This window comes from Mustelus asterias, chromosome 5, assembly GCF_964213995.1.
Source record: "Mustelus asterias chromosome 5, sMusAst1.hap1.1, whole genome shotgun sequence".
Classification (NCBI taxonomy): Eukaryota; Metazoa; Chordata; class Chondrichthyes; order Carcharhiniformes; family Triakidae; genus Mustelus; species Mustelus asterias.
Genome location: NC_135805.1, coordinates 28768867 through 28793829, shown reverse-complemented (window position 1 = coordinate 28793829; position 24963 = coordinate 28768867). Strand labels below are relative to the sequence as shown.

Genomic DNA, 24963 nt, shown 5'->3' with positions numbered 1-24963 from the left:
GCATTGGACAATGGGGAACCTGTGGATGTGGTGTATCTGGATTTCCAGAAGGCATTTGACAAGGTGCCGCACCAAAGACTGCTGCATAAGATAAAGGTGCACGGTGTTACGGGTAATGTATTAGCATGGATAGAGGATTGGATAACTAACAGAAAGTAAAGAGTGGAGGTAAATGGGTGTTTTTCTGGTTGGCGATCAGTGACTAGTGGTGTGCCTCAGGGATCAGTGTTGGGACCGCAATTGTTTACGATTTACATAGATGATTTGGAGTTGGAGACCAAGTGTAGTGTGTCAAAATTCACAGATGACACTAAGATGAATGGCAGGGTAAAGTGTGCAGAGGACGCTGAAAGTCTGCAACGGGATATAGATAATCTTAGTGAGTGGGTGAATGTCTGGTAGATGGAGTACAGTGTTGGTAAATGTGAGGTCATCCATTTTGTAGGAATAACAGCAAAATGGACTATTATTTAAATAGTAAAAAATTGCAGCATGCTGCTGTGCAGAGGGACCTGGGTGTCCTTGTGCAGGAATCTCAAGGAGTTGGTTTGCAGGTGCAGCAGGTAATTAAGAAGGCAAATGGAATTTTGTCCTTCATTGTTAGAGGGATGGAGTTTAAAAACAGCGAGATTATGTTGCAGCTGTATAAGGTGCTGGTGAGGCCACACCTGGAGTACTTTGTACAGTTTTGGTCTCCTTACTTGAGAAAGGATATACTGGCACTGGAGGGGGTGCAGAGGAGATTCACTCGGTTGATTCCGGAGTTGAGAGGGTTGGCTTATGAGGAGAGACTGAATAGACTGGGGCTATACTCATTGGAATTCAGAGGAATGAGGGGAGATCTTATAGAAACATATAAGATTATGAGGGGAATAGATAAGATAGAAGCAGGGAAGTTGTTTCCACTGGCAGGTGAAATTAGAACTAGGGGGCATAGCCTCAAAATAAGGGGGAGCAGATTTAGGACTGAGTTGAGGAGGAACTTCTTCACAGAAAGGGTTGTGAATCTGTGGAATTCCCTGCCCAGTGAAGCAGTTGAGGTTACCTCATTGAATGTTTTTAAGGCAAGGATAGATACATTTTTGAACAGTAAAGGAATTAAGGGTTATGATGAGCGGGCGGGTAAGTGGATCTGAGCCCATGATCTTATTGAATGGCGGAGCAGGCTCGAGGGGCCAGATGGCCTACTCCTAGTTCTTTCTCCTAGTTCTTCTTATGTACAGCGCCAGGGTCCCAGTTTCGCTTCCGGCCTCGGGTCACTGTCTGTGTGGAGTTTGCACGTTCTCCCCGTGTCTGCGTGCGTTTCCTCCGGGTGCTCAGGTTTCCTCCCGCACTCCAAAGATGTGCGGGTTAGATTGATTGGCCATGCTAAATTGCCCCTTCGGGTTAGCAGGGTAAATGGGTGGGGTTGTGGGGATAGGGCCTGGGTGGGATTGTGGTTGCTGCAGACTCGATGGGCCGAATGGCCTTCTTCTGCACTGTAGGGATTCTCTGATTCTATGGCCAGAATTATAACGGCCCGACCCCCGATTCCAGGGGCGGGCTCGGCTCGGAGAACAGCATTCTCCATTGGCCTCGGGTGGGATCGTACGACCCTCGGGTGGACTTACCGATAGAATTCCACCCTATAAGTGAATCCTCACTGTTAACCCTCATACGAGAATCGTAGAGTCCCTACAGTGCAGAAGGAAGCCATTCAGCCCATCAAGTCTGTACCAACATACCCTGAAATACCCACGTATTTACTCATTTAATCTATCATATTCAATTGCCCCTAACCTACACTTCTTGGGACACCAAGGGGCAATTGAGCATGGCCAATGCACCTCACCTGCACATCTTTCGGACTGTGGGAGGAAACCCACACAGACACGGGGAAAACGTGCAGACTCAGCACAGTGACCCGAGGTTGGAATCGAACCCGGGTCCCTGGCGCTGTGAGGCAGCAGTGCTAACCACTGTGCCACCGTGTCCCCCCTTGAGGATCAATTCAATTGGAGCACCAACATTATTTGTCGCTATCCTAGATCATCATGCTGCTGCTTTTGGGTTTTTTTTAAAAAACATCTGACGAACCGAGGTTAATGTTTATAAATGGACTCCAGAAACTTCCTTCAGTTTGTGCATTTGACACGACCAATTATACAAGTTACCGGCAGAAATTATGAAGTGCACTGTCAGGACTTTACCAAGATTTCAAAACGCTTGTGGTTACTTCCAGCTGTAGCCAGAAATCTGATTGTGAGGAGTGGAACTGACTCTTTGTAACATCGATCAGACAGACCAAGAACGATCTAATTTTTCTTTCCTGTAAATATGTTGCTCAGAACTGGAAGCTGGCCACTATTTCAAGATACATCTTGATCCCAGGGACAGTTGGACTGAGTAAACAACTTGTACATGTTCAGTGATAACAATGATACTTGGTATGGCACGGATCATCATTGCTACATGAAGGTGAATGCCATTCCTAACTGTTGCAATCTTATGAGTAAAATTGATTGAATTTAGTGTGGGGTTCTTGCTCTAGATCACAACACAGAAGCCCTGGTAATTGTCTGGTTGCGAAGCAATCCTCTCTCCTCCAGAACATGCATCAAGCACTGAGAATCATAGAATCCCTACAGGAGGCCATTCGGTCCATCGAGTCTGCACCGGCTCTCCAAAACAGCATTTAACACCCCCCCTTTCCCCCTCTTATCCCTGTGACCCCGTGCATGCACCATAGCCAACCTACACATCTTTGGAAACTAATGGGCAGTTTAGCATGGCCAATCCACCTTACACATCTTTGGACATTAAGGGGCAATTTAGCATGGCCAATCACCTAACCCACACATCTTTGGACACTTGGGGGCAATTTAGCATGGCCAATCCACTTACCTCCACGTCTTTGGAAACTAATGGGCAATTTGGCATGGCCAATTCACCTAACCTGCACATCATTGGAATCGAACCGGGAATCGAACCTGGGTCCCTGGTGCTTTGAGGCAGCAGTGCTAACCACTGTGCCACCGTGCCACTTCTCAACCACATGCTGCTCCATAGGACAGAGGGGATGAACGCACTGATCCGGCGTGAAGGAGTCAAGAGGAACTGTCCCCCCCACCACCCCACACCGCACAGGATAAACAGGCAGAGGATTAGCTTTCTGGACCTGTCCAGTGCCAGTGCCTCAGGAGGCTCAGACTCTGCTATCAGGTTGCTGTGACATTGGCAGCTTCCTGACGAAGACCTCCAGCCAAGTGAAGCAGAAAGCACACACCACCAATGACTGGAATAGTCACCAGAGCCCCAAATTTCCTCACCTCCAGCTCCTCCCAGGAACCGGTGGGGGCAGCACGGTGGCTCAGTGGTTAGCACTGCTGCCTCACAGTTCCATGGACCCGGGTTCGATTCCAGCCTCGGGACATTGTCTGTTTGGAGTTTGCACATTCTCCCCATGTCTGCGCGGGTTTCCTCCGGGTGCTCCGGTTTCCTCCCACACTCCAAAGATGTGTGGGTTAGGCGGATTGGCCGTGCTAAGTTGCTCCTTAGTGTCAGGGGGACTAGCTCGGGTAAATGCATGGGATTATCGGGATAGGGCCTGGGTAAGATTGTGGCCGGTGCAGACTCGATGGGCCGAATGGCCTCCACTGTAGGGATTATATTCCATGAAGTCTGTAAAATATTGTGCATTTATCCAGAGTGTTCAGCTGTGACCATCATTTTACAGAGGCAAGAAAGTGGCATTACCCAAATAAAGGTGAATCTCTCTTTTATGAGGCAAGTGTCCAGAGGCTTTTATTTTTGGACTCTCCAGATAGCTTGTTTTTTTAAACAATTAATGCTAGTTATAATGCTTTATATTCCAGATTTATGGATTGTACTTAAATTCCACCAGCTGCCGTGGTGGGATTTGAACTCACGCCCCCAGAGCATTAGCCTGGGCCTCTGGATCCCAGTCCACTCCCACGACAACACCGTTTCCCCCCCCCCTGTAAGGACAAAAGGCTCAGATGACAGACAATTTGTTATGAAGTGTCATTTTGCGATAGACAGAAGATTATAAAGAGTGCTGTACCATAACTGTTAAATAAATAGCGTTAGTTAAAAAAAGCAGCAAAAAGCCGTGGAGACACCAACTAAAGGTTAATTTCTCTCCCCGATTGCTGTGATTAGGTTAGTTGCAGTGTAACAGACAACAGCAAATCCAAGGATAGCCAAAAAGGTCGAGGGAAGTTCAAGTTTATTTATTAGTGTCACAAGTAGGCTGACATTAACACTGCAATGAAGTTACTGTGAAAATCCCTTAGTCGCCACACTCTGGCGCCTGTTCGGGTACACTGAGGGAGAATTTAGCACGGCCAATGCACCTAACCAGCACGTCTTTCGGACTGTGGGAGGAAACCTGAGCACCCGGAGGAAACCCACGTAGGGACAGAGAGAACGTGCAAACTCCACACAGACAGTGACCCAAGCCGGGAATCGAACCCAGGTCCCTGGCGCTGTGAGGCAGCAGTGATAACCACTGTGCCACCGTGCCGCCCTGATCAAAGGGAAGAAATTGTGGACCTCTGAGCTGTCTTATGAGGGCAAATGGACCATCACTCATTGGGAGTGCTCTCACTTATTAACATAGCCAGTCTGCTACTCAACTGCAGAGATCGCAGACTCTGGACGGAATTTTACCGGCACGTCCGGCCGAGGCTCGTACGATCCCACCTGAGGCCAACGGAGAATGCCGTTCTCCGAGCCTCACCCGCCCCTGGAATCGGGACAGGCGTGCCAGTAAAATTCCGGCCCCTGACTCTAATATCATCCCAGGAACAGACTTTAAACGTCAGAATGACAACTTGGACTGGGGGATTTCACTTCCTTCTTTTCCAGAATCCAGAATCCCTACGGTGCAGAAGGAGGCCATTCAGCCCATCGAGTCTGCACTGACAACAATCCCACCCAGGCCCTATTCCCGTAACCCCATGTATTTACCCTCCTCATCCCCTTGACACAAAGGGGCTATTTAGCATAGCCCATCAACCACCCCCGCTCATTATTGGAGTGTGGGAGTATAAGAACTCCAGGAGTCGACTGTAAAGGAACGGTGCTTTATTGCATAAAATAAAGTAAAGCAAAAACCATAAGCCTGTGGTGAACACAAACAGATCCCAACCGGACCAATACAATAAGGACCCACTCAGGGGCCTGCTTTATGCAGGGCTCACCTGGTAAGTTAACGACCAATCCTCAGGGAGCTCGTATTCTACGAGTCCAGCAGGGAGGTCAATCAGTGATTCCCCATGCAATTCCTGGAGATTATCCCAGGGAGGAAACCAGAGCAACCGGAGGAAACCCAGGGTGTTAGAAAGGATGAGCCTAAAAAACATTGTGAAACAGTGTTTGGCCAACGATTCATAGAGTAATAGAGGTTTACAGCATGGAAACACGCCCTTCAGCCCAACTTGTCCATGCTGCCCTTTTATTTAACCACTAAGCTAGTCCCAATTGTCCGCATTTGACCCTTATCCCTCTGTACCCAACTTGCCCAAGTAATTGTCTAAATGTGTTTTAAAAGACAAAATTGTACCCACCTCTGCTACTGCTTCTGGCAGCTTGTTCCAGACACTCACCACCCTCTGAGTGAAAGAATTGCCCCTCTGGACCCTTTTGTATCTCTCCCCTCTCACCTTAAACCTATGCCCTCTAGTTTTAGACTCCCCTACCTTTGGGAAAAGATGTTGACTATCTAGCTGATCTACACCCCTCATTATTTTATAGACCTCTATAAGATCACCCCTCAGCCTCCTATGCTCCAGGGTAAAAAGTCCCAGTCCATCCAGCCTCTCCTTATAACTCAATCCATCAAGTCCCGGTAGCATCTTAGTAAATCTTTTCTGCACTCTTTCTAGTTTAATAATATCCTTTCTATAATGGGGTGATCAGAACTGAACACAGTATTCCAAGTGTGTTCTTACCAATGTCTTGTACAACTTCAACAAGACGTCCCAACTCCTGTATTCAATGTTCTGACCAATGAAACCAAGCATGCCGAATGCCTTCGTCACCACTCTGTCCACCTGTGACACTTCACTTTCAAGGATTCCTTGCGTTACAAAGGTCACGATGTTTGTGGCATTCCGTGCCCTTAAACTTTTTAATGAGTTAAACAAATGTATTTGAAACCGGCAACGGCAGGGCGTGAATGAAGTTCGTTTCGATGACACAGTGTTCATTTGATAATGGATAGTCTGGCCTTAAGCTCAGACACAATGTTATTCACGTTCAGTTATGGTGGAAAGGGGGAATTTTACTTTCAACCTTGGACCTATGTCTCCTACACAGGAATGATGTGGAGATGCCGGCGTTGGACTGGGGTAAACACAGTAAGAAGTTTAACAACACCAGGTTAAAGTCCAACAGGTTTATTTGGTAGCAAAAGCCACCTAGAAATAAACTAGGCAACTGAAGGCAAGGCCACCTATGGGAGACAGATTAAATTGGGGAATGCTGAAGAGGCCAGAATTGGAGAAACAAAGAACAAAGAAAAGTACAGCATGGGAACAGGCCCCTCGGCCCTCCAAACCCATGCTGATCATGATGCGCTAACTAAACTAAAAAAAACATTCTGCCCTTACTCGGTCCGTATCCCTCTATTCCCTCCCTATTCATGCACCCATCCAGATTCCGCTTAAATGTTTCTAAAGTGCCTGCTTCCACCACCTCCTCTGGCAGTGCATTCCAGGCACCCACCACGCTCTGTGTGAAAAACATCCCCCCGCACATCTCCCTTAAACTTCTTAAACTATCTCAGAAGTATGTGGCACTGGAGGAGATTACACAGATAGGGAGGGGGAAGGCCATGGATGGATTTGCAAACAGGGACAGGAATTTCAATATCAAGGTGTTGCCTGGGCTACGAGTCAGTGTAAGGTCAGTGAACATAGAGTTGAACGGGGAAGGGACTTGTTGCAAGTCCATACATGGATAACCTTAAGTTTATGGAACCATAGAATCCCTACAGTGCAGAAGGAGGCCATCTGGCCCATCGAGTCTACACCAACTCTCCGAAAGTGCATCCCACCAAAAACCTCCCACCTATCCCCATAACCCCACATATTTACCATGGCCAATCCACCTAATCTACACATCTTTGGAGTGAGGGGGGAAACCGGAGCACCTGGAGGAAACCCACGCTGATGCAGGGAGAACATAGAAGAATCATAGAATCCCTACAGTCCAGAAGGAGGCCTTTCAGTTATTGAGTCTGCACCAACAACAATCCCGCCCAGGCCCTCTCCCGTAACCCCACACATGTACCCTGCTAAACCCCCTGACACTAAGGGGCAATTTCCCACGGTCAATCCACCTAACCTGCACATCTTTTGGAGTGTGGGAGGAAACAGGAGCACCGGAGGAAACCCAGGCAGACATGGGGAGAACATGTAGACTCCGCACAGAGAGTGACCCGAGGCCGGAATTGAACCTGGGTCCCTGAGGCTGTGAGGCAGCAGCGCTAACCACCGTGCGGAGGATGGAACATGGGAGAGCAGCCAGGATAGCGATGGAATAGTCAAGTCTAGAAGTGACAAAAGCACACACAAACCTTGGAGCAATATTCTCCCACAATCTGCTTCATCACACAGCTGTCATTTGTCAGAATGTAAATCAACTCCGCTCCTCACAACATGGTTTCTCAAGTGTATTGATGGTAACTGATAAACAGCCATCTGTGACAGTGTCTTTGCAAAAACAGTATACAGGTACAAAGACAGTACATGTATGGACAATGAAATACTTCGTGGTGAAGCTGTAAGCACTGTCATAGGAACCACGGCGGCCAATTTGTGCACAGAAAGCTTCCATAAGCAGCAATGTGACGGTGGCACAGTGGTTAACACTGCTGCCTCACAGCGCCAGGGACCCGGGTTCAATTCCCGGCTTGGGTCACTGTCTGTGTGGAGTCTGCACGTTCTCCCCGTGTCTGCAGGGGTTTGCTCCGGGTGCTCCTGTTTCCTCCCACAGTATGAAAGACGTGCTGGTCAGGTGCATTGACCCGAACAGGCGCTGGAGTGTAGTGACTCGGGAATTTTCACAATAACTTCATTGCAGTGTTAATGTAAGCCTACTTGTGCGGGTTAGGTGCATTGATGTACGGGTTAGGTGCATTGGCCATGCTAAATTGTCCCTTAGTGTCTTGGGATGTGTAGGTTAGAGGGATTAGCGGGGTAAATATGTGGGGTTACGGGGATAGGGCTTAGGTGGGATTGTTGTCAGTGCAGACTCGATGGGCCGAATGGCCTCCTTCGGCACTGTAGGCTATGGTAGTTACCAGATATAATCTGCCTTTTGGTGGGAATGTGGTTGTGGAGGGCAGCAGGGGGTTCTAGTGTCATATTTGCACCCGGCTCCTCCAGCAAGTTGGTGGGTCTCGCCTTCCTGTCCCTCTGCTTTTCGCGCACCCTTTCCAGAGGTGCCTGAGTCAGAGCATTCTTGGGTCATATACACTTGTGGGCGAGTATCTGTAGACAAGGAATCAATGGCTCATTCTACAATGCTGTAAGTTAGCCTCCGTGTTTAATGTTTATTTATTAGTGTCACAAGTAGGCTTACATTAACACTGCAATGAAGTTACTGTGAAAATCCCCTCGTCGCCACACTCCGGCACCTGTTCGGGTACACTGAGGGAGAATTTAGCATGGCCAATACCCCTAACCGGCACGTCTTTCGGACTGTGGGAAGAAACCGGAGCAACCGGAGGAAAACCCACGCAGACACGGGGAGAACATGCACACTCCACACAGACAGTGACCCAAGCCGGGAATCGAACCCAGGTCCCTGGCGCTGTGAGGCAGCAGTGCTAACCACTGTGCCAAAATGCCCATTCTCCTCCTCCGCGAATTGATATTGAGAAATCCACGGTTAGAGTGAAAAGCTTTGAGCATAGCTGGACGCAAAACCGAAAGTGCACATCCCTGCAAGCACAGTGAAGGGCACAGTGCGGGAAAAGAAGCAGACAAAACGGTGTCCTTAATGTGGCATCCAGGGACAAGCATGCTGCAGTTCTGATGGTGGGGTGTGTGTTTCTTTGGGATGTGTGAGTTACCCTGCCACCAAAATATAATCTACTTTCTCCTGCCCTCCATTCTCCATCTCTTCGACTTAATCCTGCAGCGGATTTGGGCGACGCAATGGCGCAGTGGTTAGCGCTGCTGCCTCACAGCTCCAGGGACCCGGGTTAGATTCCCGACTTGGGTCACTGTCTGTGCGGAGTTTGCACATTCTCCCCGTGTCTGCGTGGGTTTCCTCCGGGTGCTCCGGTTTCCTCCCACAGTCCAAACGCGTGCGGGTTAGGTGGATTGGCCATGCTAAATTGCCCCTTAGTGTCCCGGGATGTGTAGGTTAGAGGGATGAGCGGGGTAAATATGTGGGGTTATGGGAATAGGGCCTGGGGTGGGATTGTTGTCGGTGCAGACTCGATGGGCCGAATGGCCTCCTTCTGCACTGTAGGGAATTCTATGATTTTCTACGAGCTATGACAGTGTGCTCCGATCTACTTTTATCATTTTAAACCCATCAATAACAATGCTTTCAATCCAAATTGCAGCAAGAGTCACTTTTCACATTTCTTTTTCCTTGTACCAGGCAGCATTTTAGTAAATCCTCAAACTTCTTCCTATAGCACGGAGGCCAATGTTGCACACAGTACTTAACCCAGTTTGCTATCCTCGCTCGAATTCCATACCCTGATAAGCTACCACATGATTCTCTCTTCCTGTTGCATAACCAGCAATGCTGTAAATCGCGAGTTGATTTATTGCTGGGTGGCTGGTGTCAGTTGAGCTCAAGTTGTTGGCCAGGATGCGAGGAAACTCCCTGCCTTTCGTCGAATGGCTCTGCAAGATCTCCAAGATACAGCAGAACCACAGGAATAAGCAAGGCGGCATCTCGGTTTAACGTCTCCCCCCCCAGAGCGCGGCGCTTACTTTTCTCACGCTAAAGGATTAAGCTGTGAAAAAGAGAAACGCATCTGCCAATCACATGTCACAACCCAGCAAACTAATGAACAAAACTGAACTGCTGCGCAGTAAATCTGTAAGTGTACACCGTCCCACTGTAGATGTTTCCTATTGATAAATCAGCTAAAGCGTATGCACATTCTAACAATTCAAAGCATGTGGGCACAGCCTTGTGGTACAAATGCATAATCACCTTCAGAGAAACCTTAGTAAAACACAGCCAGAAACTTTCCAATGACAGAAAGCGACCATTCAGGCACTGATTTCTAGTCATTGTCAAGAGAGCCAATATGAGGACAAAATTCTTTTGAAGCTTTAGAAAATTATGATGTAGAATTCACTGTCTGAAAGTGCGGTGGGAAGAGATTCAATCATAACTTTCCAAAGGGAATTGAATACATTTTCGCACAGGGTTTGGGAGGTGCTGTTGAAGAAGCCTTGGTGAGTTGCTGCAGTGCATCCTGTAGATGATGCACACTGCTGCCACCGTGCGTTGGTGTTGGCAGGAGTGGGTGTTTGAGGTAATGGGTGGCGTGCCAATGGGCTGCTTTGTGCTGGATAGTGTCAAGCTTCTTGAGTGTTGTTGGAGCTGCACTCATCCAGGTAAGTGGAGGGTGTTCCATCACACTCCTGACTTGTGCATGGTGGGCAAGGTTCAAGTCAGGAGTGTGACTGAATAGTCTCAAGGTGCACAGCAGCAAGCCTCACCAAGTCTCCTTTCACAACATCTTCCAAAGTCGCGGTCTCTGCCAACTTCAAGGGCAGCGGATGCATGGGAACACCACCGCATGCAAGTTCCCCTGAAAGTCACACACCATCCTGACTTGGACACATATCACCGACCCTTCACTGTCGCTGGATCAAAATCTTGGAATTTCATAGAGTCATGGAGGTTTACAGCATGGAAACAGGCCCTTCAGCCCAACTTGTCCATGCTGCCCTTTTTTTAAAACCCAAAGCTAGTTTCAATTGCCCGCGTTTGGCCCATATCCCTCTATACCCATCTTACTCATGGAACTGTCTAAACACTTTATAAAAGACTACCTCTGGCAGCTTGTTCCAGACACTCATCACCCTCTGAGACAAAATTGCCCCTCTGGACCCTTTTGTATCTCTCCCCTCTCATCTTAAACCTATTCCCTCCAGTTTTAGACTCCCCTACCTTTGGGAAAAATATTGACTATCTAGCTGATCTGTGCCCCTCATTATTTTATAGACCTCTATAAGATCACCCCTCAGCCTCCTACGCTCCAGAGGAAAAAGGTGCCTGTCTATCCAGCCTCTCCTTATAACTCAAACCCTAACAGCACTGTGGGTGAACCTACACCACAGTGACTGCAGCGGTTCAAGAAGGAAGCTCAGCACCACCGTCTCAAGGGCAATTAGGGATGGGTAATAAATATTGGCCTGGCCAGTGATGCCCACATCCCATGGAAGAATAACTTATTTAAAAATGAAGTCGTTTTGAAATATAGTCACTGTTGCGCTAATGGATGGAGAGAATAAATGGGAGAAAAGGTGATGCATTTTGGTAGATTGAACCAGGGCGGGACTTACTCAGTTAATGGTAGGGCGTTGGGGAGAGTTACAGAACAAAGGGGTACATGTCCATAGCTCCTTGAAAGTGGAATCACAGGTGGACAGAGTGGTGAAGAAGGCATTCAGCATACTTGGTTTCATCGGTCAGAACACTGAATACAGGAGTTGGGACGTCTTGTTGAAGTTGTACAAGACATTGGTAAGGCCACACTTGGAATACTGCGTACAGTTCTGTTCACCCTATTATAGAAAGGCTATTATTAAACTAGAAAGAGTGCAGAAAAAATTTACTAGGATGCTACCGGGACTCAGTGGTTTGAGTTATAAGGAGAGGCCGGATAGATAGGGACTTTTTTCTCTGGAGCGTAGGAGGTTTAGGGGCGAGCTTATAGAGGTCTATAAAATAATGAGGGGCACAGATCAGCTAGATAGTCAATATCTTTTTCCAAAGGAGGGAAGTCTAAAACTAGAGGACACAGGTTTAAGGTGAGAGGGGAGAGATACAAAAGGGTCCAGAGGGGCAATTTTTCCACACAGAGAGCAGTGAATGTCTGGAACAAGTCGCCAGAGGAATAGTAAAGGCGGGTACAATTTTGTCTTTTAGCGGATACAATTTGTCTTTTAAAAAACGTTTAGACAGTTACATGGGTAAGATGGGTATAGAGGGGTATGGGTCAATCGCGAGCAATTGGGACTAGCTTAGTCATTTTTTTAAAAAAGGGACAGCATTGACAAGTAGGGCCAAAGGGCCTGTTCCATGCTGTAAACCTTTATGACTCCATCTATGACTCAAAAACCTGTTTTTCTCCAAATTAACAATTTGCTGCAGAGAAACACACCCTCAGAGTCAGAGCTGTTTGTTCCCACAGCGAGAAGTGTCTCATTTCTGAGGGTGAAAGAAACGTGGGCTACTTCAATGTTGATAAGAAGGGATATCAGCCAGCCCTGCACTCTGCTTCCTCAGACTGACACCTTGATTCCCAATGGATGGGAAGTGTATGCTGTGATGTTAAAGGTAAAGCTCTTCTGCTTATTGTATCCCACTTGTTCATTTCTATTCCAAAGATGTGAACACCTCTTTACAAAATGGCCAGTACAGGAATGGTACATCAGAGTGTTTGTCAGTGAGGCCACACATTGCCTTCTCATTGCCCAGTTTCCAGAGGCTTCCTCTCCCCTGTCTTTTCTTAAAGAGTCTCAAGTTTAATTTCTCACTGTCTTGATCTGTTGATACCTTTTCCTGATGACCAGCAAGTACGCGCTCATCCCTTCCTCCGTTTGCCCTGCATTCTGATGTTAATCTCCGACACAACCACGCAGCCCGGACATACGCTCCTCCAACTTCTTCCGTCGGGAAAAAGATACGAAAGTTTGAGGTCACGGACCAACCGGCTCCAGAACAGTTTCTTCCCGGCTACCGTCAGACTTTTGAATGGATTTACTTTGCATTAAGTTGATCTTTCTCTACACCCTGGCTATGACTGTAACTCTACATTCTGCACTCTCTCCTTTCCTTCTCTATGAACGGTATGCTTTGTCTGTACAGTGTGCAAGAAACAATACTTTTCACTGTATACCAATACATGTGACAATAATAAATCAAATCAACAAAAACCCATGCTACATTGCCCATTCGTGGCCAAAAATGTGTAGGTTAGGTGGATGGTAAAGGGTTACAGGAATAGGATGGGAGTCTGGGTAAGATGTGCCTTGGAGAGTCGGTGCAGGCTTGATGGACTGTGTGGGCTGCAGGGATCCTCTGGTTCTATGAATGGTGTCTCTGAGAGCCGAGAAGAACCTGCCACGTCTGGCATTCTCGTGTGTCACCCTCGGGTGGCTGAGCACCCTCCATGTGAAGTCACGGGCAACGGGTAATTGACCTCATAAAGATTTTCTTTAAATGCGAAAAGGGTGTTTCAGTGGGTTAGACAAAGAGGTTTTACTTGTCCAAAACTAATCACTCGTAAATGGGAGACATTGCATTACAGTTGGTCTGGTTAGAGTGGGGAACTGACTATCTTTTGAATATTCATTCCTGGGAAATGGGTGTCGCTGGCTGGCCAGCATTTATTGCCCATCCCTAGTTGCCCTTGAACTGAGTAGCTTGCTAGGCCATTTCAGAGGGCAGCTGAGAGTCAACCACATTGCTATGGCTCTGGAGTCATAAGTCGGCCAGACCAGGTAAGGACGGCAGATTTCCTTCCCTAAAGGACATTAGTGAACCAGATGGGTTTTTTCTGACAATCGACAATGGTTTCACGGTCATCAGTAGATTCTTAATTCCAGATATTTTTTACTGAATTCAAATTCCACCACCTGCCGTGGCGGGATTTAGACCTGGGTTCCCCAGAACATTAGCTGAGTTTCTGGATTAATGGTCTAGCGATAACACCACTAGGCTATTGCCTCCTCATGGATCAGTTGTGGCAAATGGGGCAAATTAGATAAGGACACGAAAGACAAAGAAACATAGGAACAGGAGTAGGCCATTGAGCTCCTTGGGCCTTTTCCGCCAGTGAATGAGATCATGGCCAATGTTTGACCGAACTCCATATACCCGTCCATGCCCCATGTCCTTTAATACTTCTGGTTAACAAACATCTATCAATCTTAGATTTAAAATTAACAACTGACCTTTTGTGGAGGAGAGTTCCAGACTTCTCTCACCCTTTTGGGTGGGATGGTCCAGCCCTTCTCACCAGCAGGATTGTCCGGTCCCGCAGGATCCCCAGCAACGTGATGGGCAAGACATACACATATACCTCGGTAGGACCAGGAGATCCCAACAGCGGCCAATGGTGACCTGATCCACCTGCCAGAAAACATGCCCTTTTGTGAAGTGTTTTCTGGGCCCATTCCATTCTCCAACCAGTGGACCAATGCCTTCAGGCTAAGCTTAGCCTGATGTTCCCAAATTTCGCCAGCAACGTCAAGTTCAAACAAGATGTCCAGCAAAGGGGCCATGATGGTCCGAGACCAGATAGGGAGTCCAAACCACGTGAGGAACCTCGGCAATGGCTCTCCGTGGGTTCCGGGAGTCATTCTCGAGAAAACGGGACCGGCGTCTTATAAGGTGAAAAACCAGGGAGAGGACCTTAGAGAAGCACATAGATCACCTCCGTCATAGGAAACCCTCCCCAGAGGCAACGGCTTCTACGGACGCTCCATTGTCAGCGTCCTTCACACCAGCCTGTGGACGAGAAACTCTGCCCTCTAAAAACTCAGGAGCCAGTCACTTGGACGATGAAGATTCTGGCTTGGACATGGGGACAGAGGCAGCAGACACCCAGCCAGAGGTCACCACCAAGGGTAAGCCCCCTGTGTGGCTTTTCAATGCTCTTCCTGGAAGAAGTGTTTACCTATCCATTACACACCGCCCCCATCCCCCAACCAGACACTTTCCTTATTTATAGCCGGGTAGAGGGTCCTGGATGAAGGCATTGATGAGATTAAGTGATTAAGAAGGCATACTTGCATTCATCGGCCGGGGCATTGAGTACAAGAGTTGGGAAATCATGTTGCAGCTATATAAAACCTTGGTTAGGCTACATTTGAAGTATTGCGTGCAGTTCTGGGTGCCAGAAGGACATGGAAGCTTTAGAGAGAGTGCAAAGAAGGTTCACCAGGATGTTGCCTGGTCTCGAGGGTGTTGGCTACGAGGAGAGGTTGAATAAACTAGGATTGTTTTCACTGGAAAGATGGAGGCTGAGGGGAGACCTGATAGAGGTCGAAAACATTTTGAGAGGCACAGACAGGATGGATAGTCAGAGGCTTTTTCCCAGAGTGGAACCGTCCATTACAAGGGGGCACAGGTTCAAGATGAGAGGGGGAAAGTTTAAGGGAGACGTGCAGGGGAAGTTTTTCACGCAGAGAATAGTGGGTGCCTGGAATCCGCTTCCAGAGAAAGTGGTGGAAGCAGGCACATTAGCAACATTTAAGAGGCATCTGGATGGGTGCATGAATAGGGAGGGAATAGAGGGATACGGACCGAGAAAGGGCAGAAGGTTTTTTTAATGTAGTTAGGGCTTAGTGGGCCGAAGGGCCTGTTCCTGTGCTGTACTTTTCTTTGTTCTATCTGTACTCTCTCTCTGTGGAGTTGGACACCATCCCTGACTGAAGCAATGCCAAATGGCAACAGGAGCTCCAACAACAGGAAGAGTAATCCCCATATATACCTCTGCTGTGCCGTCAGGAACAACTGCTCCAATAGCCTGTTGCCATCGCAATTGCCCCTTTTATGGCAAGCGGCAGCCCTTTAAGAGCTGCAGCTTTGTCACTTTCTTCCACACCTTGGCCAAGTGTGTTGGAAGCCAACCTTCCTGGGAAAGCTTTGCATTGGCCAGTAGATAATTCAAATTAGCATGGGAAACCTCGATCGCAAAACTTGCCACAACGGGTCTGAGGGCACTGTCCTGATTCCGCCTGATTGCAGAACTATTTTTCAAATTAATGGATGATTTTTAAAGAGTTCTCGGTACACCCATCATTTCCCTGAAGCCTCCAGCCCGTTAGCTTTGAACAGGTCCCCTGGTATTCTGGACCCCAAGCTCGAAAGAAAGCTAATGGCACACTAGAGGTTGCAGGAAGGATGATAGAATATAGAAGCTGAGGTGTCACTGTGAACCATTATAAAACCCCAGTAAGCACCAGGGACCCGGGTTCGATTCCCGGCTTGGGTCACCGCCTGTGCGGAGTCTGCACGTTCTCCCCGTGTCTGTGTGGGTTTCCTCTGGGTGCTCCAGTTTCTTCCCACAGTCCGAAAGACGTGCTGGTTAGGTGCATTGGCCATCCTAAATTCTCCCTCAGTGTACCCGAACAGGTGCCGGAGTGTGACTACCAGGGGATTTTCACAATAACTTCATTGCAGTGTTAATACAAGCCTACGTGTGACACTAATAAATAACTTTAAAAAAACATGAAAAGGGTCAAGAAGAAGCATAAACATCAGTATGGACCAATCGGGCTGAATGGCCTGTTTCTGTACTACATCAACCATCAGTATAGCTGAAACATATGGCTCTTGCTCAGCCCAAGATTGCAAGAATCTACAAAGAATCGTGAATGTAGCCCAGTCCATCGCGCAAACCAGCCTCCCATCCATTGACTCTGTCTACACTTCCCGCTGCCTCGGGAAAGCAGCCAGCATAATTAAGGACCCCATGCACCCAGACATTCTCTCTTCCACCTTCTTCCGTCGGGAAAAGATACAAAAGTCTGAGGTCACGTACCAACCGACTCAAGAACAGCTTCTTCCCTGCTGCCATCAGACGTTTGAATGGACCTACCTCGCATGCCAAAAACATTGAATGTATTCAAGAGGCGGCTGGATATGGCGAATGGGATCAAAGGTTATGGAGAAAAAGTAGGATTAGGACGATCAGCCATGATCGTGATGAATGGCGGAGCAGGCTCGAGGGGCCAAATGGCCTCCTCCTGCTCCTATCTTCCATGTTTCCATTAAGTTGATCTTTCTCTACACCGTAGCTATGACTGTAACACTACATTCTGCACCTTCTCCTTTCCTTCTCTATGAACGGTGTGCTTTGTCCGCACAGCGCACAAGAAACAATACTTTTCACTCTATGTTAATACATGTGACAATAATAAATCAAATCAAATCAAAATCTGTAGTTAAGGAACAAACCATTCACTTACACGGCAGTTGCAGATGTTGAACGGCCTGTTGATATCTGTATTGAGGAACACCAGGAGAGTACGGAAGAATATAGCCTGGAGTACTGGGATATGGAAACACTGGATACAATTGGGACTCCCCTGCTGGGAATTCCCAGGAACGCAAAGGGCCGGGAGGCTCCAGGTCATTCAGTCCTGACAGCAACGGTCCAGGAGGATCCAGCTGCCCGATTCCAATGTCATCCTGGGATTCGTACCCAGTGTCTTTACTGGGCAGCTCCAACTGGGCCTGATACTGCGACATGTTTGTCAGTGAAACACTGGCAGGGTTTCTGGTTGAACTTGGAAAATGATCCAACAATCCCCTCTCGGTTTCACGCAACTGGTCCCGATTGAATGAGGAGGGAGGCCCGGCATTTAAATAACCGGGAAAGGAGTTTGGTTTCACCTGCTCCCTGTTCTCCGGCCTGCCGCATCGCTCCAACTTTCCCCACTGCTTTTCCTTGGCCATTGCTGCCAGAAACACGCTGGTGTCAGAGTAGAGAGAGGAGGTGCCCTTCCCAAATCCCGAAGAATCATCAAGCTCATTTGCCATCGCAAACTCCTTAAAATCAGACTCCAGAGCCTCCCTTGGCTTCCTGGAGGCTTCTCCGAGTGAGAAATGGTGTTGTTCACTGTTGCCAATCAGCCTTTGTGGCTCTGGACCTGGTCGAGGCAGATACTGATGACTGGCCGCCTCAGGAGCCTGGGAGGCTGGTCTGGGCTTCTCCCTGGCTGGAGCTGTGTTCTCCTCTGGTGTCTGACATGCAAAGGTGTCCCGAGCTGACACACGGTTGTAGTGAGCGGCTCCATTGTTGCACTGTCTGAGCGCCTCCGCTTTCTCATCCACATAGCTGGCCTGCAAATCTGAAGACTGGGTCCAGCAGTGCAAGTTCTCATCCACCTCCTCGGCCCTGCTCTGGGAATCCGCTCTCGCTGGAAGACAAAAAAGATTCAGCAGAAGCACAATGGGGACTCGGGGATTTTCACAGTAACTTCATTGCAGTGTGAATGTAAGCCTACTTGTGACACTAATAAATAAACTTTTTTAAAAATGACATCACAGACTAAATTGTGACTTTATTCTTTTGAGGGAGCTTCCCTGCCAACATTAAATTGCGGTAAGAAGTCTCACAACATCAGGTTAAAGTCCAACAGGTTTATTTGGTAGCACGAGCTTTCGGAGTGTCGTTCCTTCTTCAGGTGAGTGAGTTCTTCACTCACCTGAAGGAGGAGCGAGTTCTTCACTCACCTGAAGAAGGAGCAGCGCTCCGAAAGCTCGCGCTACCAAGTAAACCTGTTGGACTTTAACCTGGTGTTGTGAGACTTCTTACTGTGCTTACCCCAGTCCAACGCCGGCATCTCCACATCATGGTTACCATCAACATTAAATTGCCCAAACCTAATTGCCGTTGAACTGAGTGACTTGCTCGTGCCCTCAGAGGGAACTTCAACCACATTACTGTGGCTCACACATAGAATCACTACAGTACAAAAGAGGCCATTCGGCCCATCGAGTCGATACCGATCACAATCCCACCCAGGCTCTATTCCCATAACCTTCATTTACCCTGCTAATCCCCCTGACACTAAGGGGCAATTTAGCATGGTCAATCTACCTAACCCGCACATCTTCGGACTGTGGGAGGAAACTGGAGCACCCGGAGGAAACCCATGCAGACATGGGGAGAACGTGCAAACTCTGCACAGACAGTGACCCGAGGCTGGAATTGAACCCTGGCGCTGTGAGGCAGCAGTGCTAACCACTGTGCCACTCCCACATGTGGGCAAGGGTGGCAGATTTCCTTCTCTCAAGGGCATTGATGGGTTCTGAGACTAGCTTTATATTCCAGATTTATTAATTAAATTTAAAATTCCACCAGCTGCTGGAGTGGAATTGGAACCCATGTGACCAGAGTATTAATGTGGAGATGCTGGCGTTGGACTAGGGTGAACACAGTAAGAGTTTTAACAACACCAGGTTAAAGTCCAACAGGTTTATTTGGTAGCAAATACCATTAGCTTTCGGAGCGCTGCTCCTTCGTCAGATGGAGTGGGAATGTATTAACCCACGGGATTACAAGCTCGCTGTCAATTCCCACTACACCGCCATTGGCCCCAGGATCTTGCAGAGGTTAATGGTGCTGTTTATAAGACCATTAGGCCACTCGGCCCATCGAGTCTGCTCTGCCAGTCAATCATGGCTGATATTTTTCTCATCCCCATTCTCCTGCCTTTTCCCCATAACCCCTGATCCCATTAATCAAGAACCTATCTATCTCTGTCTTAAAGACACTCAATGAGCTGACCTCCACAGCCTTCTGTGGCAAAGAGTTCCACAGATTCACCACTCTCTGGCTGAAGAAATTCCTCCTCATCTCTGTTTTAAAAGATCTTCCCTTTAGTCTGAGGTTGTGTCCTCTGGTTCCAATTTTTCCTACTAGTGGAAACATCCTCTCCGCGCCCACTCTATCCAGTCCTCGCAGTATCCTGTAAGTTTCAATAAGATCCCCCCTCATCCTTCTAAACTCCAATGAGTACAGACCCAGAGTCCTCAACCATTCCTCATACGACAAGCTCTCCATTCCAGGAATCGTTCTTGTGAACCTCCTCTGGACCCTTTCCAAGGCCAGCACATTCTTCCTTAGATATGGAGCCCAAAACTGCTCACAATAATTTATAATTGAGATTCAGTAATAAAAGCTGAGAAATCCAACACAGATCTGACTTGCACCTAAAGGTGAAAGGAAACCCTCTGAGGCTTGACAATCTACTATAGTATTATTCTGCTGCTAAAGTGCACTTTGATTAAGTTGCACTAAAATAACCTGCATCACTGCTGCCCACTTTTTACAGATGCACCTTAGAGAGCATTCTTTCTGGTTGTATCACAGCTTGGTATGGCTCCTGCTCTGCCCAAGACCGCAAGGAACTACAAAAGCCCAATCCATCATGCAAACCAGCCTCCCATCCATTGACGCTGTCTACACTTCCTGCTGCCTCGGCAAAGCAACCAGCATAATTAAGAACCCCACGCACCCCGGACATTCTCTCTTCCACCTTCTTCCGTCGGGAAAAAGATACAAAAGTCTGAGGTCACGTACCAACCGACTCAAGAACAGCTTCTTCCCTGCTGCCGTCAGACTTTTGAATAGACCTTACATTATACTGAGAGGCCCAGATAGAGGACCTGGAGAGGATGTTTCCACTGGTGGGAGAGGCTAGAACTCGAGGGCACAATCTCAGAGTAAAGGGACGCTCCTTTAAAACAGAGATGAGAAGGAATTTCTTCAGCCAGAGGGTGGTGAATCTGTGGAACTCCTTGCCACAGAAGGCTGTGGAGGCCAGGTCATTGAGTGTAAGACAGAAATAGATAGGTTCTTGATCAATAAGGGTTACGGGGAGAAGGCAGGAAAATGGGGATGAGATTGAATGGCAGGGCAGACTCAATGGGCCGAATGGCCTAATTCTGCTCCTATATCTTATGGACCTACCTCATATTAAGTAGATCTTTTTCTACACCCTAGCTATGACTGTAACACTATATTTTGCACCCTCTCCTTTCCTTCTCCCCTATGTACTCTATGAATGGTATGCTTTGTCTGCCTAGCGCACAAGAAACAATGCTTTTCACTGCATCCCAATACACGTGGCAATAATAAATCAATCAATCAATCAGGTTCACCCAGCTTACACAGTCGTGACGCACCAGATGCTAATTCAGCCTAAAATAGTAAGCCATCCCCCCGCCCCAAGCCACCCTGCTTCCACTCTTGGTATTTGCCTGAGGTTGCACTGGGGAGACATTTGCTGTTGTGCATTGCACCTCCCCGGGCAGCTCACCCAGATTACATTGCTGAAGCTCGAGACCGGACACGGGGTATCACGGGTTGAAGCTGCCTGTGTGCCCAGAATCGAGCACCGACCTGGTCCTCTTCCCCGTTCGCTCCCTAACCGCAGTTCCACCGCCCCCAACATAACCCACATCCTGAAATACAATAGTCCACCGCCATCTGGTGGTAAAGCCAGGCACTGCAAGGAGAATTCAGAATCGGGTAAATGGTTCTCTGCTGATGAAACAAAGAGGCTTGCCCGATATAAGCAGCACTTCTGGAGTGCAGTCGCTGCTGTAATGTAGGAAATGCAGCAGTCAATTTACAGACAGCAAGCTCCCACAGACAGCAATGTGATGGTGACCTGTTTTTGTGATATGAATATAGGAGTTTATAGTGGCCAGGATATCAGGGATAATTCGCCTGCTCCTCTCCAAACGAACACTGTGGGAATGTTTACATTCACCTGAGGGGGGGGCAGACTGGGCCTTGGTTCAGTCTCTCATTCCAAAGGAGAGCTCGGCCTCCAATGGCTCAGTAACATTTTGGAATATCAGCTTGACTTTTGTCTGTGGGATTTGAACCCTCAACCCTGTGATCCAGAGGCAAGAATGTCACCACCCGAGCCACACTAACGTAGGCCGACAACCTACTGCACCTGGTATTCCCAGGCGGTCTCCCATCCAAGTACCAACCAGGCCTGAGCTGCCTCTCACAATCCTGAGTTCATCTCATCAGAGTGCAAAAAAAGACAGGCAACATGGAGCCAAATGGCCAGTGGCCCCAAGTGTAAAACCTTCAAAATGGATGGATGGGCCATGAAAAGGGCCATAGACGCAAATGGGGATTTGCATAGGGATCGAATCTGAGGTGGAAAGAGTAGGTTTCCATCCTATCTTGCTCTGATTATGCACTTAAATTAGGCTGTGTGCAGCAGTGGAAATCTAGATCCAGTTAACTGACAGTCACGTCACAGCCACAGTGTTTATCCTCAATGGGGATGATTTTATTTCACTCAAAGCTCAGAGTTAATTATCATAGAATCCCTACAGTGCAGTAGGCCATTCGGCCCATCGAGCCTGCACCGACGACAATCCCACCCAAACCCTATCCCCATAACCGCACGTGTTTAACCCTGCTAATCCCCCTGACACTTAGGAGAAATTTAGCACAGCCAATCCACTTAACCCGCACATCTTTCGGACTGTGGGAGGAAACCGGAGCACCCGGAGGAAACCCACACAGACACGGGGAGAATGTGCGGACTCCGCCCAGACAATGACCCAAGGCCGGAATCGAACTCGGGTCCCTGGCGCCGTGAGGCAGCAGTGCTAACCGCTGTGCTGTCCAAGATCGGGCCCTATGTGTCACGTAAGGTTATATTCGCATGGAGAGAAACGTTCCTTTCGAAAGCTGGGACCACTCCGTGTTAATACATGACGTCACGCCGTGCACCGTACAATGTTTCCACGTGAGCACCGATTCATGGCAATTGTTTGGATCAACGTCTGAAATTGTTTCCCAGCAGTCTCAGATTTTTATCCGTTTTCTGAGATCTGCAACTGGTCCGTTTCCTGTGGAAAGTATAAATCAGTGACCTTGACTAGTTTTCCATTCAGAGACTGCCTCATATTTTATATCCATTCTTTTGTTTGTATATTCAATTTTTATCTTTTTCCTTGAAGAAAAATCAAACTGTACAAAAAATTATTCAGATGTACGGGGTTAGGAATAGATAACGGATCTCTGGCAGGACAGAACGGCAGAAGGTCCATTGGGTTTAGTGTCACCAAAGCAAGTTCCCATCAAAATTCTAGATTTTGGGAATTCTTTGCACTATCTGAGGTGAAGAGTTTATGTTAGAATGGTTAGAGCATTGAAGACAACCATTCCATCCATCTTGTCCGTGCCAGCACACCTTTATATTCTTTCACAGGATGTGGGCATCGCTGGCCAGCATTTATTGCCCATCGCTAGTTGCCCTTTAAAAGATGGTAGTGAGTTGCCTTCTTGAATCGCTGCAGTCCCTGTGGTGTAGGTACACTCACAGTGCTGCTAGGGAGGGAATTCCAGGATTCTGATTGAGCGACAGTGAAGGAACGGCAAGATATTTCCAAGTCGGGTTGACGTGTGGCTTGGAGGGGAACCTGTGGAGAGTGCTGTTCCCATGTGCCCGCTGCCCTTGTCCTTCTAGGAAGTAGTTCTCACGGGTTTGGAAAGCGATGTCGAAGGAGCCTTGATGAGTTGCTGCAGTGAATCCTGTAGATGATGCTCACACTGAGTATCGGTGGTGGAGGGAGTGGATGGAGTGTCAATCGAGCGGGCTGCTTTGTCCTGGATGGTGTCGAGTTTCTTGAGTGTTGTTGGAGCTGCATTCATCCAGGCAAGTGAGGAGTATTCCATCACACTCCTGACTTGTGCCTTGTAGTTGGTGGACACGCTTTGGGGAGTCAGGCGGTGAGTTGTTTATATGGCTAGTCCAATTCAGTTTCTGGTCAATGATACCCCCCAGGATGTTGATAATGGGGGATTCAGTGATGGTAATGCCACTGAACATCATGGCTTTGGAAGAACAACCCAACTAGTTGCACTTCCTTCCCCTTTCCTCATAGCCCTGTTATATTTGAGGTCTGATATTGAGACTAATGATAAACCACAAGCTAAGTGGTTTGGGCAGCACAGTGGTTAGCACTGCTGCCTCACAGTACCAGGGACCTGTGTTCAACTCCAGCCTCGGGTTACTGTCTGTGTGGAGTTTGCACGTTCTCCCTGTGGCTGCGTGGGTTTCCTCCACGTGCTCCGGTTTCCTCCCATAGTCCAAAGATGTGTAAATTAGGTGGATTGGCCATGCTAAATTGACCCTAGTGTCCCAAGATGTGTAGGATAGGTGGATTAGTGGGGTAAGTACAAGGCCTGGGGGGAGAGGGCCTGGGTAAGGTGGTCTGTCACAGAGTCGGTGTAGACTCAATGGGCCAAATGGCCTCTTCTGAACTGCAGGGATTCTATGATTCTATAAGTGGGAGTAAACTAACTGGAACTGTTTATGAACATGTCGTATCTCTACCACAGTCAGCACAAGATTGGCTTGGCAAGCTTCCCCCAGGGTGCAGCTCGAGTCCCAGGTCAACTGACCCGTTCTCTTAAAGGGACATGTCCCCAACATACATGACACCCTGCAATTCTCTCACTTCATGTTTATCCAATTCCCTTTGGAAAGCTGTGATTAAACTACCTCCAGCACACTTTCAGGCACTGCCTTCCGATCCTAACTACTCGTGACATCAAAATGGTTTCATTATCTCACTTATTTGTTCATTTGCTAATCACCTTAAATCTGGTAGCAATCTTCCCAGAATCCTTCAATTCTAGAAAAGTCCCAGGAGGACAGGAAAACTGCCAGTGTAACAGCTGTGGCCTGAGTGGGGGTGGAGTCTGTGGGGGTGGGACTGGGGGAGTATGCACAATGATCGGGGACTTGTGTGGACGGGGCTTTGTCAGAGGGGGGCTCTGCAAGATGGAGAAATGCATCGGGGGGCTTGGCAAGGGGGGGGCTATACAGAGGGAAGTTATGCAGGGGGGAGGTTGCATTGAAGCAATTCAGGTAAGGCTTACTAGATTAATATCAGGAATGGACGGGTTGTCCTATGAGGAAAGGTTAGACAGGCTTGGCTTGTATCCACTAGAGCTTAGAAGAGTAAGAGACTTGATTGAAACATAAAACATCCTAAGGGGTATTGATAGGGTGGATGTGGAGAGGATGTTTAATCTTGTCAGTGAATCTAGAACTGGGGTCAAAGAAAAAAAAACAGGGTCACTGTTTAATAATAAGGGGTCGCTCATTTAAGACAGAGATGAAGAGAATTGTTTTCTCTGATGGTGGAGAGGTGCTGGAACTCTCTTCCTCAGCAGGCTGTAGAAGCAGA

The 24963-nt window shown here is 48.0% G+C and overlaps 1 protein-coding gene across 2 annotated transcripts in view; it reads right to left on the bottom strand.

The window, feature by feature from the left end:
- Window positions 1-24963, bottom strand: part of traf3ip2a (TRAF3 interacting protein 2a) — a 96969-nt gene that overhangs the window by 53938 nt on the left and 18068 nt on the right. The window contains exon 2 of one of the 2 annotated variants that reach the window (XM_078212341.1): window positions 17190-18143. The exons of the other annotated variant lie outside the window; for it this stretch is intronic. Coding sequence (XP_078068467.1) covers window positions 17190-18143 — 954 coding nt within the window. The remainder of the gene's footprint in view (window positions 1-17189; window positions 18144-24963) is intronic. 2 annotated transcript variants of the gene reach the window in all.